Consider the following 13,725-nt stretch of genomic DNA (forward strand, 5'->3'; position numbering starts at 1 on the left):
CTTGTTTCTATGTGTACTAAATAATTTTAAAAAATACAACATAATTTACTATTTTAAACTATTTTGACTATTTTTTTAAACTACTTTTAACTATCTATTTTGTACAAGATTAGATTTTATAAGTTCTTTCATGACTTGGTTAAAATGATTTCTCCATCAAATAAACAACTAATACATTCATTTTTTTTTTTGAAATTATCATTTATGACTTAAATTTCTAGTTTTATATTTGAAATGACACATTTATTCATTAGAAAATAGCTGGGTTGATTCAATCCACAAAAATATTTTGTCACCATGCTTCAGAATTTTGATATGGATAAAACAACAAATCAGAACGGACATCTTCACAACTACATTATCTGCTTTCTAAACCTTGATTAAAGTATCGACTGCAGATTTTTCTTTCAGACTGACACTAGGATTACTCAATTTACTACCAGTGGAACACATAGTTCTCAGTGCTTGCACAATCGAAACAAAGGATGAGTAATCCAAAAACAAATTATTTCACTAATCAACCAAAGTTGAAGATCTTATTATCACTCAGTTCCCACCGCAACAAATAAGCACAGCCTACCGCAATTTGCTTGCCATAACAAACCTACCTGAACAACCTCCGAAAACAAATCTGTATCTCACGCCTTACGAAAAAATATCCACTAGAACCGGAAGCCAAGCAACTCTAGTTAGGTGCTTCAGGCAAACGAATCATATGTCCACACGCAGTTACAACTACCATCGGGACCCTCCAAGCACGAGCAACCTAGTGGGTGGATGCTCTCGTCCACTGTGCCGCGGCTACGAAACCAATGTTGTGGACATCTTCGTGAAGCATTCTGTTACGACTTCCTTCCACACTATGCAAATTGCTGCACCAGCAAAGCTGAGGGTAGGGCCTCATTCATTACCTGTATCGGGAAAAGACGCCAGGAATCTCGCCCTGGCCACGATTAGTTATGTTAGCGAAATTGCCGATCAGTCTACATGGGGAGTTACTCACGAGTCTGGCGGCTTTCAAAAGCGTGGGCGGTGGATCTTTTCGTCGCATTCTACGAGATAAAAGCATCTAGTTCCAGATTTTCCGTTTGACCGTTCGATGTATGACAGTACTGTGAAGGACAAAACCATCGGTATGACATGGTGGGGGATAAAACCACAAGGTACCAAAAATAAACGCCAGGAAACCTTGCACCCCAAGAAGCAACAAGTGCAGGTCGATAATTGTATTGAAAACGAATTGCAACATCGAACTCCATCAAAATTCAGTAGAGCTTCTGTATAAGCATGTGCCCACACCCGAAACGCATTTCGTGCATGAATTGAGGCCAGTGTATATGACTGTTTCTATGATTTGATTGCAATGAGCACAACAACAAAAAAGAACTCCATGGTCTTATCTTACTGGGATGCACACAACTTCACAGACAGTCACCTGGCGCAAGGCCTCGCAGACCGGTTGCAAGTTCAGTCCCTTAACGAAAGCCACAAATTACGCTGCCTACTCATGTTCGTTCTAGCGTATAAACTACAGCACAAAAGAAGAAATTAACCCCTGCGTTCACCCATGAATGGATGTCGCCCAGACATTCCAGAAAGTATCAATCTTCGAAAAAAATTGTCTGTCTCCCAAATTAGGTCTTGAAACACATACTACGACAACTTCATGCCTTGTTGGATAGCAAACAGGCAAATCAGACATACCCATCTCAAGGTAAGCGAACTTGAAGAACAAAAGAAGTCGCAGTGAAAAGAAAGGTTGGTTCGTATTCCGTCCAGGACGTAAGGGCCACGTGTTAACACTTGCGGGGCTCATCTCCACCGCCTTGTAAACACAGACCGTGAGAAAAAAAGACACCTTCACGACGTAAATTGCAATGCAAGATTCCATGGACACATATCCACAATCCTCAACTCCCACAGCCAAAACCATCATAACGTCATTCAGCCACCACGAAATCACAACAACTAAAATTGTAGCACCGCGAACTCAAAGAAAACTTGAAACCAAAGTATTGTGAACTTTGATGCATCAATAGATTTCATAAAATACAAGTTACACCCAGAACTATGTACACAAGATTACCAGTACAAATAACACAACCTATGACGAGAACAACCCCCTAACCAGTCCAAGCAACTGGCGGGCCCAGGCCCTTCGCATGCGCACTCATCCACTGCATGTCACTCTCCCCACCAGATCCCACCCCCGCACCCCACCGCCTGTTCCACCATCGCCACAGATGCAGTTCCCAATCGCTCATCCACAGCTCAATTCACTTGTTCTGCCACCCCGATCTACCAGGGCCGCTGCCCTCGACCACTCCGACGTGTCAGCTTTGCCTTCGTCCTCCGCATGGCAGCACGTACCTCCCATCCCTCTCCTCCGGCCGTGAAGCCCCGACCCCAACAGACCAGGGTACCCCGAGATGGCACGCGGCTTGAGACCCACAAGTCCTTGACATAATCCCGGCGCATTGCTTCTCATCTGGTTATTCAACCACTGTCCGCAGGTGCTGGCCTTTGCTCAGCTCCCACCCTCCCCCGCGGGATACCTGCGTTCTTCTCCCCCTCCATGCACTGCCAAACCCTCGTGCGAAAACGCCAACGAGGGCACGACTCCGCCCGCCCCAAACCAAACTCAGGGTGCGGTGAATGCTACGAAACTGGCCGGAAATGCAGCTGCCCCGTACTTTGATCCACAGAAACACGCCGAGCTTCCATCTGTGCCACAGCGAGTGCGTCGACGTCCCATCCGACGCAGAGCGGCCTCCCACCTACACCTCGGCGCCCTCCTTGATGCCCTTCAGCCCGTCAGGCTTCGCGTCCTGAGGAGGACTGTTGCTGCCCTTCCTCCTCCCTCGCTCCGACTTCGAGTTCTCCGCAAACTTCATGCTCGCCTCATGCATCCCCTGATCCTGCTCCCCTTCGCTGTACTCCGACGCGTAGTAGTCCTCCTCCGACATCTTCGACGACGGGAAGACCATGCCTCCCCACTGAGGGAACCACACGAACAACACCAACGCCGTGACGCAGATGATCATGATGCCCATGTACTCGATCCCCACCTCCGTGTGGTACGTCGCCTGCGTGAAGAATATCGTCTGCGTCATCACCGCACCCAGGTTGCCTCCCGCCCCGGTGAACCCCGAGATCACGCCCAGCGACCGCCGGGACACGAACGGAATCACTCCGAACGTGGCTCCGCAAGCGGCCTGAACGAAGAACGAAAACACGATCATGACCCCGATGGCAGGCCCCAGCGCAGCCGTCTTGCCCAGAATAATGCAGAACACGCCTCCCAGCGTCTGGATGATCCATAAGTTCCACAACCGTCCCCGCATTCCGAACCTCACCGCCACAATGTCCGACAGAATCCCTCCCAGCGGCCGAGAAACAATGTTCATGAACCCGAAGCTGGACGCAATGATTCCAGCGCTGGACAGACTGAGGTTGAACCGATCGTGGAAGTACTCCGCAATGATGTTGTCCACGGTCAGCTCCACTCCGAAGCAGTACCCGTACGTGATCAAGAGAATCCACGTCCTGTAGTTCGTCACAGCATTCACGAACACCTGCAGTTTCACAGTCACGACGCTGTTAGAACCCACCCAGTGTTTCGGACGTTGCGGAAGTCACGCCCGCACCGTGCCCGGCACAGCATTCCCGCGAGGCAACGCGGAATTCGCTCGCACGAGTAGAGGAACCCACCTTTCTGAAGCTGTCTTTGGCCTTGGTTCCTTGCGCCTCCAGCTCTTTGAAGTTGCCGTCGGGAAGGTCTTGTCCCAGAAACAACACCATCAGACCGATCGTAGTGTGCATCACGCCGGGCAGGAAGAACGCCAGGCGCCACGCCGTGAAGCTTGGGGATTTAAAGCTGTTCCAGCACAACCCAAACACGATTCAGGTGGTGCGTTCCACTCATAAAAAGTGCCACAACCTCAGCTGGCATGCCACAAGCTCGACGCTCCCATGATTCTAGGCACAAACTTCACCAACAACTAGACCACCATGTAATCCCACAGTCAACAGACGAATTGGGGGTTCTCCAAAAGACGACCCACCTGTCTTTGATCAACGCGTACACCAGCGGCATGATCAATTGCGTCGCCCCGCCCCCCAGGTTGCCCCAACCCGCGGCAATCCCGTTCGCGGTTCCCACGATCTTGCCGTTGAACATGGAACTCATCCAGTACTGGCAAGACACGAACGTCGCCAGCGAGAACCCGATGAAGAACCTCACCGCTGTGAATCCCGCAGCCGTCTCCACCGACGCCATTGCGTACACGGCTGGCGAAATGATCATCACCAGGAATGCGCACCCGTACCGCGGGCCAATCAGGTCGCATATGCTTCCCATCAGCAACCTGGACAGAATCGAGCCTGCCATGCATCCACACGCACATCAGCACTCCGTGCGACCACAGACCGCACACAAACTTGCAGCTACGCCAACTCCGAGCTCCACACATCCTCGACCACCTCAGCATGCACATCACCGGCCCTCGTGAGCTGGCTGCGGAGACCTGATTCTCGGGTTCCCCGACCTGCCCACCTCAAGCAGCACTAGGACTCAAGACCGCGGCTCGGACATTGCTGACACAGTGAGTGAGTTCTTACCAGACACCGACGCGATGGCAGCATGTCCAATGTCTCCCTTGTCGAGATTCAGGTTGTCCCGGATGACGGGAATCAGCGGAGGCGCCGCAAACGTCGACAAGAAACAGGTGAAGAAAGAGAACCAAGACAGGTGGAAGGTGAGCATGTGCGGTGCCCTGAAGCTGTAAATTCTCATCGTCGTGGCCTTGTGCTCAGAGTCCACCGGCAGTGCGAACTTCGCCGCATCCGGGTCTGGCTTGGCCTTGGCGGCCTGGAGAACGGAGAACGCGTACACGGGCTCCTTTCCCGTCACGCCATGCATGGACGTTCCGGGATCGCCCTTGGCGTTCTTGTTTCCCACTCCAGACGCCGACTGGTCCGCCATCTTGAGCTGCCACCACTATCGCCCCGCACGTCAACCTGGCCGGCAATCCACTACAAGATCCCTCACTGATCCGCAATTCAACCACCTCTCCTCCAGGACCTCTCGCCCTGGTCCGAGCTTCGGCTGGCAACCAGAACAGCAGCTGAGGCCAGCTGATCTCTAAACCGCTGAGTGGGCGACTTCCCACCAGCAGCACACCAGCGTGAACAAGCACTTCAGTCGAAGATATTCCACACACTGCGATTTGGGTCAGACCGCGGATGCGCGCATCCGCCGAACTTACGGTGTATGAAACACGATACCGGGCGGGAGGCGGGATGCTGTGAGTGCCACTCTAGGAAGGGAGGGCAGGCGGGTTGCATATAAGAGCGAGGCCTGGGCGACGGCTAGTGGACGCCCGACGAACGCGGATCAGTGAACTGGAGCCGTGGGTTCGTCGGTTCCCGTCTCGCCGCGGCTCAACGAGGTTGGACCCCACTCTTTTGGAACTCGTATGCCGATTCTAAATTGGATGCGCAGGGAGGGCGGCACCGGCCCACTCACAAGTCATCAATGCTTGTCACTGGATGCTCCAGCCCTGGTGTGCCAAACCGGGAGGTATCAGTTGCGGCAAACCGTGAATCGTGAAGTCGTTGCAAGTGGAGCTGGTCAAATCCGACTTGAAGCCACAAGCAGCTCCACCTACTTTTGAACACAGGGGCACAGCACCTATTTCGATCGGTCATAGGCTCAGCAGTCGGTATGCCGCAGTTGATACGGGAACCGGCGCAGACACGTCGATGTGGCATAATGTTAGGGCATCCTTCGACAGAGTGCACGGCAGAAGGAGAAGGAGAATGACGAGGCGGAGACCTAATTCAGGATCCGAAGCCGCACAAGGCCGCGGGAATCGTGGCACTGGGTTGGAGGGGGATGCGAGAGTGTCGCGACCCTCCGCCGGTCACACTTGCTCGGGAGTGCTTTTCCCTCGGGATTCGGGGGAGACTTTTGTCTGGTGCTCGCAGGCTTCCATGCGTTCAGCGGTAGGGCACCACGTTCTCGTTTCGCGGTGTGGGTCATTATGCTCCGTATCAGATTGCGCAGGCAGCGTTGCTTGAGTTTCGCGAGTTGCGAGGTCTGTTTCCAACGTCGCAGGGTTTGGTTGCTTTTGTCCGGGTGCCGCTCTCTGAGTTTCTGGTGTACAGTACTTCTTATTGTATTTTTATTTTGGCACAAATGGGATTACCCTTTCCATTAATTTGTTATAGGTAATAAAGGCATCCAAGCTCCTTATGTATTGAGGTGAAACTCATAGCAAAGTTTGTAAGCTTTTCTAAGAGCACTTGGTTATTAGCTTCAAGTTCATGGATTATTAAGCTTTTTCATGGATGTCTAGGGTTTCATGTAGTGATACATCTATTTGTATCTCAAAGATTTTATTTGCTATTTCAGATCTTTCTCTCTTTTTTAATAAGGTTTTATTCACATCCATTTAATGTTATATTTTTTTTGAGGATTTTTCATACTAGTTAACCACATTCTAATATGTGTCATGGACATGAATCTTGAAGAAAGAAATCCTTAATACACTCTTGTGCCATTCAAAAGAACTAATAAGTCATCCAAAGATGACATGATATTAAATTAAAATGGTTGTTGCCGAAAACAAGAAGACTAAAAAGTCTTGAAACAAGACTAAAGACTAAAGACTAAAAAGGTGTTTACAAGAGTATAATGTTGAAGCCTTCATAACTCCCTTCAAATAAAACATTTGGATTACCATCAAGGGTTGTTCCTAATTGTAATAATATCATCAAATATTGGGAGTTTCTTCCAAGGTTGTGATACCAACCATGTTATATCTCGCCATCTATTTGAGGAAGGACATGTCATTCTTGAGGATCTTCATCTTGATTATGTCATCTTGAAGGTTGTAACAATTGCAATGTCTCATCTTATAAGTCAGCAAGTGATAGCTCTTGAGTTGAATCTATTAGTTGTTGATTCTCCCTCTCCTTAGTATCACAAATACATAGAAATTACAAACCAGAGTAGAAGATAGAATTCTTTATTCTTTAGATCTTGTTTCTTTTATAGCAAAAATTTGTTATTTTTCATCTTAGTTTTCATGGATGTCGTCAATAAAAAGCTTTAATTTTCTTAATTGCATTTGTAAGACTCTTTGTTGGTTCTCATGTACGTTCACTAATATCATATTCATGCCAATGAACAACACATTCTAATCTATTTTGGCGTCACCTTGAATCTAAGACTTCTTCCAACTTGAATTCTTAATTATTATTCATTTCTATGGAAGGAGGTGGTATTTGTCTTATTTTCAAGATATTCACTATCTTGTATGGCTTTAAAAAAGACACATGGAATACAAGATAGATTTTCATAGAATTCAATAGATATAATTGATAAGCAACAGGATTGACTTATTTACAAATAGAAAAAAAGTCGAAGCCTATAATAATCCAACTTGTCACAAGAACAAGTAGACTTGATATTGCAATGAAGTAACTATGTCTTGTCACCCACGTTGAATTGTAGTTGTTCTTTGCGATAAGCATCTGCATTAGTTTTTTGTTGTTCTTGAGTTTTCTTTAACTATGTCTTCATTATTGCATATAGCTCTAACAAATGATTTATTAAATCTTTTGCTATAAGATTGTCAACTTTTGAAAAGTCAAAAATATCAAATCATGGATGATAACCATAACTAATTAAAAAAAAAATATTAATTGAGTGGAAGAATATACCAAATTATTGTATGTAAACTCTATTAATGGTAAAAGTGTTATCCAATCATCTTCAAGATAGTTGATGGTATATCTCAAATATTGCTCCAAAACTTGATTTACTTATTCTATTTGCCCATCATTTTGAGGATGACAAGCCAAAGAAAGCTTTATATCCACCTTTAAAATCTTGAAAAGAATTCTCCAAAATCTAGATACAAATTGAGTCGCCCTATCCAATATAATATCTTTAGACAATCCATAATAACAATAGATGTTATTAAAAAAAAACTTAGCCATTTTTTCACTTGTAATAGATTTTGTATATAGTACAAAATGTGCCATTTTGATAAAACAATCTACTACTATGAATATAGAATCATATAAACTTGAGACTAGAAGATCTATGATAAAGTCTTTAGAAACAAAAGATCATGGTTATTCTAGAATAAGTAATGGTTGAAGAAGTCCATAAGATCAATGGCAAGGAATTTTGAATCTTGAACAAATATCACATGATTGTACAAAGTCTTTGGCTGCCTTTTACATTTGAAGCTATGAAAAATTTCTCAAAACTAGCTCATAAATCTTATTATATCAAAAATGACTAGCTACTACAAAGTCATGATGAGCTTGAAGAACATGTAATCATGCTTTGCCTTTTGAAATGTATAATTGTCCTTTGAAATAAAGTAGGTTATTCTTGAATGCAAATTTGGATGTATTATGAGATTTAAAAGAATTATTCTTGATATCATGGATGTAATGGGATATAGATAAGATATTTGTATTATTGACATAGAGAAATAGGTGGTTGGAGCCATGTTTGAGAACTTTATAGAAGTTTTTAGAATTGAGGCTAGGTTAGTGGAGTATATATGACCCACTATAGAACATTTTAGAAGAACTCAAGGCGATCATCTAGATAGGATACACTATAAAATATTCTAAAAAAGACTTAAAGTAGTTATCTAGATGAGATCCACCATTATGAACATTCTAAAAAGTTCTATGATTGAATAAAGTATAAATAGGATTGAATAGGGCCATTTGAGACATCTGGTCAAATATGGCTTCAAATCCTTTCTCTTAATAAAATTTGGTTTTGCATCTTTTTATTCAATTTTATTCAATTTTCTTTTGTTGTAGTTTTTTTTGTCTTATATTATGATGGAATTTATTTTTTTGTGGATTAGAAGGGTTTTAGATTTTTGAGATATTTCAATCTCATTTCATTGGTATCAGAGCAAATATTAGACTGTTCTTTGATAGCCCATTAATAGCCACCATTTAGTTTGAGGTGAGTTGTTGTAGTTACACTAGTATTATATTGAAGCTACCATGAACTATTTTTAAGAAATTGGCTGAAAGGAGAAGAAGCATTGCAATATTTAAGTCTACTAAAGAAATTATAACATGAGAAAGATGGCAGAGCAATCCCGAATAGAGGCTTAGATACAATACCTCCTAAGCCATATAGCTACTCTACAAAGGCAAATAGAAGCCTCTAATTCAAAAGAATTGATATTTACTAAGCTGAAATTGAATAATCCTAATACACACTCTACGACTTCAAGGCAAGAAGATATATGCCAATGGTTCTTCAACATGCGGCAATATCTCCAACTATCTAGTACAAATACTACCAAAAGAATTATATAAGCAGCTATTTATTTGAAAGATACGATAGCCATTTGGTGGCGACATTGAATTCAAAGCTGTGGAGCTCAAGAAAAATTTTGTGATTGGAGGGAGTTTGAGACCAAATTTAGGAATCAATTTCGGCCCATCAATGCAAAGAAGATAGCATGTGATCAATTAACAAATCTTATACAATCTAGGTTTGTGTAAGATTATATCTTCTGATTCAAATCTCTATACCTCCAAATTGACAATATTTCAGAGGCAGAGATGATGGATTGGTTTCTATAAGAATTAAAACTTGAGATCCAACAAGAGATAGAATTAAAGGATCTACAAAAATTTGAAGAGACAATTAAGATTAAACTTAAGGTCGATTTATTAGATTGCAAAAATGAAGGAAGATAACCTACAACAGAAAGTCCTATGCCGCTATCTAATACTATGACACAACAACCAATGCTAATGAAGATTGATGCTTTGTAAGGATTATTGACATTACAAAGATGACAAATATTGGTGCAAAAGAAATTATATTTCTATTGTTAGGACCCAGACCATCAAATTGAAGGTTTTCTAAAATGTCAAAATTCAAGCACCAACAAGTTAAGGTGGATTCATAGTATTGAAATTAACTAAGTTTGCAGAGAATCTTACAAATGCAACAACGAATGTTGAGGTCTTATAGGGACAACATCAATCAAAATAATGATGAAGCATTGCAAAGATTTATGAAAGATAATGATTCCTTTTCGTCAAAGTCATCCCTAGAAGGGAAGATAATATCATGAATATTCACATTTATCCTAATATTTAGTTATATGATTAAGTAGGAATAGATAAATTTAAATTATTTTCATAAAATCTTTTAGAGAAGCTTCCTAGAAGCTTCATAGATATTATTTTGAATTTAAATGTATTTCTAGGATAGAAACTTTGCCATCAATTTAATCTCATTGTCGTAATGTAATATAACTAATAGGTAAAAATTATTATAATATAAGAGATCTTAGTTCAAAGTATTAGAATAAATTATCTTAAAAATATAGGTAATAGTTACAAGGATAATAAACTAAAAAGTATCAATATAGCCTTTTTTAAAATGATCTTCTATTTACTTTTTTGGACCATAAATAAAGTAAAATAAAGTAGATTAGGAAAATGAAATATGAGCATTTATAGGAAGAAGTTAGGAGTTGATTTTGACAAAAAGTAACTCAAAAGAGACAAAAATTGATACCCAAGGAGGGCCAGTTATCAATCTGGGTGGAAATCAGATCCTAAGGCACAAAGCCAAGCACCTATGGCAACTCCAGGGTTCTTTTATAGATCAAAGATTGGGATTTGAGAGCAGACTGGATAGGATTTCTACAAGCATTGTTTTTGTGTGATTTGGATTTGTAATGACTTTGTAAGTGATTTATAAAGTCTTGTTTGTTTTTAGATAACTTGGATTTTTATGAATTAAAATAGGATTGATGTTTTTGCATTTTTAAGAGTTTTGTAACAAATCTATAAGTAAAATTTTGTAGATTAATAGTTATATTTGTGTTTAGTATGTGTTGTGAATTTTAGCTAGATCTAATAATTGAATTGAAGGTTATTTAGGTTTAAGTAGATCAAGATCTCATAAAGTAGACTTTTAGGTCTAATGAGGGTTTTAAGATTTCTTACAATCTACTAGTTGGATTGGAATAGAAGTTGTGTGTTTGAGTAGTAGACTTGTTTTCCTTTGTATGTAAAAATTTTGAAATTGATTGAATGGTTTGATAAGAATAAATTGATACTAGAAATTCTGCATTCAGATTGGAGAAGATCGATCCACACCTGAGCACATTATTGTAATTATCATCCATTTGTAGTTAAGAATATTATCTTGCTCCTCAAAAATTTTGAGCTCAATCCAACAATTGGATTAAAAGAAATTGAGTACTAAAGTTCTATAAATTTGAAGGAAATTGGTTATTGTTACTGGATATTAGTTTTTGCTACTAGATATTGATTATTGCTACTAGATATTGGTTATTGCTATTAGATATTAGATATTGCTACTAGATATTGGTTTTTACTATTGAATAGTAATTATTGGTATTAGATATTGGTTATTTCTATTGAATATTGATTATTGCTATTGATTTTTAGTTATTGCTATTAATTATTAGTTATTGTTATTAGTTATTGGCTATTGTAATTGGTTATTGGTCACTATTATTGATTATTGATTGTTATTATTGGTTAATATTACCAAAGTTGATTATTGTTACTGGATATTGGTTATTGCTATTAGAAATTGATTATTGCTATTAGAAATTGGTTATTGCTATTAGAAATTGGTTATTGCTATTAGAAATTGATTTTTGCTAATGTATATTGGTTTTTGCTACTGGATATTGGTTATTGTTACTAGATATTGGTTATTGCTATTGATTTTTAATTACCGCTACTAGTTATTGCTATTGATTTTTAATTACCGCTACTGGTTATTGCTATTGATTTTTAATTACCGCTACTGGTTATTGATTATTGTTACTGATTATTGGCTACTGCAATTGGTTATTGGTTATTGTTACTGGTTATTGACTACTGCAATTGGTTATTCGTTGCTACTATTAGTTATTGTTATCAAAGCCAATTACTGTTATTGGATATTGGTTATTGTTAATAGAAATCGATTATTACAACTAAAAATTGATTCTTGCTATTAGATATTGATTTTTGCTACTGGATATTGGTTATTGCTATTAGATATTAGTTACTACTATTTATTTTTGATTACTAGTTATTGGCTATTGCAATTGGCTATTGCAATTGGTTATTGGTCATTGTTATTGATTATTGGTTGTTGTTATTGGTTATTGGTACGAAAGCCAATTACTATTACTGGTTATTTATTGTTGCAATTTTTCTTTTATCTTCCATACTCAGGTGCTTAATGCATTTTTAAGCTAAATGCCACGTTGTTGTGATGTAACATGACTAATAGGTGAAAGAGTGTGGAAATTATTATAATTTAGGAGATCTTAGTTCAAAGTATTAGAGCAAATTATCTTAGAAATATAGTTAATAGTCAAAAGGGTAGTAAAACTAAAAGGTACCAATGCTGCTCTTTAGAAAGGTGACTTCTACTTATTTTGTAGGACCATAAATAAGGCATAATAAAGTAGATTTAAAAAATAAAAGATATAGGCATCTTTAGAAGGAAGTTAAGAATAAATTCTAGTAACATTTACTTAGAAAAACTAGATATTGATATTCGGAGAGGGCCGGTTATAAACTAAGGTCAAAATCAGACCTTGAGGCACAAAATCGAGTCTTGACAACGACTCCAAGGTTCTTTTGCAAATCAAAGAATGGGATTTGATAGAAAGCTAGATAAGGTTTCTATAAGCATTAGTTTTGGGCAATTTAAGTTTGTAATGACTCGGATTTTGTGAAATAAAATAGGGTTGACATTTTGGATGATTTCAAGAGTTTTGTAATAGATCTACAAGCAAAATTTTGTAGATTAATGGTTATAGTTGTGCTTAATATGTCTTGTAAATTTTAGCTTGTTCTAATAATTGAATTGAGGATTATTGAGAGTTAAGTGGATCAAGGTCTCAGAAAAGAGAATTTTAGGTCTAGTGGGGGTTTTTAAGATTTCTTGCAATCTATTTATTGAATTGGAGTAAAATTTGTGGATAAGAATATTAGACTTATTTTTCTATATATATAAATTTTTTGGAATCAATCAAATAGTGAAAAAGAGAGATATTGGCTTTGAGAGATTGGCATCAAGGTTGGAGAAGGAGGGTGGCCAATACCCAAGTACATTTTTGAGGTTATCGTCTATTTGGTAATTTTGATTCTTTTCAAATTTTTTGTGCTTGTTTTTAACTTAGTTTTTAAGAAGTGCACAAAATTTGAATTAAGTTCAATAGTTCATTCATTAATTATTGAGGTTTAAATCTGTTGTAGAAATTACTAGTTTGATTAAGATTTGATTTAGGGTTAGGATTTGGTTAGGATTTAGTTAGGATTTGGTTTAGGATTTAGGATTTGGTTTAGGATTTAGGATTTGATTAGGATTTGATTTAAGATTAGGATTTGGTTAGGATTTGATTTAGGATTAAGATTTGGTTAGGATTTGATTTAAGATTAGGATTTAGTTTAGGATTTAGGGTTTGGTTTAGGATTTAGGGTTTGGTTTAGGGTTTAAGGTTTGGTTAGGATTTGATTTAGGATTAGGATTTGATTAGGAGTTGATTTAGAATTTAGGATTTGGTCATGATTTGATTTAGGATTTAGGATTTTATTTGAGTTTGTTTTGGATTTAAGATTTAGTTAGTATTTGGCCTAAAGTTTGAATGAAGTTCAATAGAATTTATACTAGGATTA

The 13,725-nt window shown here is 39.6% G+C and overlaps 1 protein-coding gene across 1 annotated transcript; it reads right to left on the reverse strand.

Annotated features, from left to right (window-relative positions):
* Positions 1–1,998: 1,998 nt before the first annotated feature.
* Positions 1,999–5,364, reverse strand: LOC112295869 (high-affinity nitrate transporter 2.1). Its single transcript, XM_024547889.3, has 4 exons — positions 4,621–5,364; positions 4,065–4,383; positions 3,712–3,877; positions 1,999–3,575 (listed from the first exon to the last, which is right to left on the reverse strand). The coding sequence occupies exons 1-4, from the start codon at positions 4,982–4,984 to the stop codon at positions 2,778–2,780; spliced, it is 1,647 nt and encodes a 548-aa protein (XP_024403657.1). The 5' UTR covers positions 4,985–5,364; the 3' UTR covers positions 1,999–2,777.
* Positions 5,365–13,725: the final 8,361 nt, after the last annotated feature.

Source organism: Physcomitrium patens, chromosome 19, assembly GCF_059467195.1.
Source record: "Physcomitrium patens ecotype Gransden chromosome 19, ASM5946719v1, whole genome shotgun sequence".
Classification (NCBI taxonomy): domain Eukaryota; kingdom Viridiplantae; phylum Streptophyta; class Bryopsida; order Funariales; family Funariaceae; genus Physcomitrium; species Physcomitrium patens.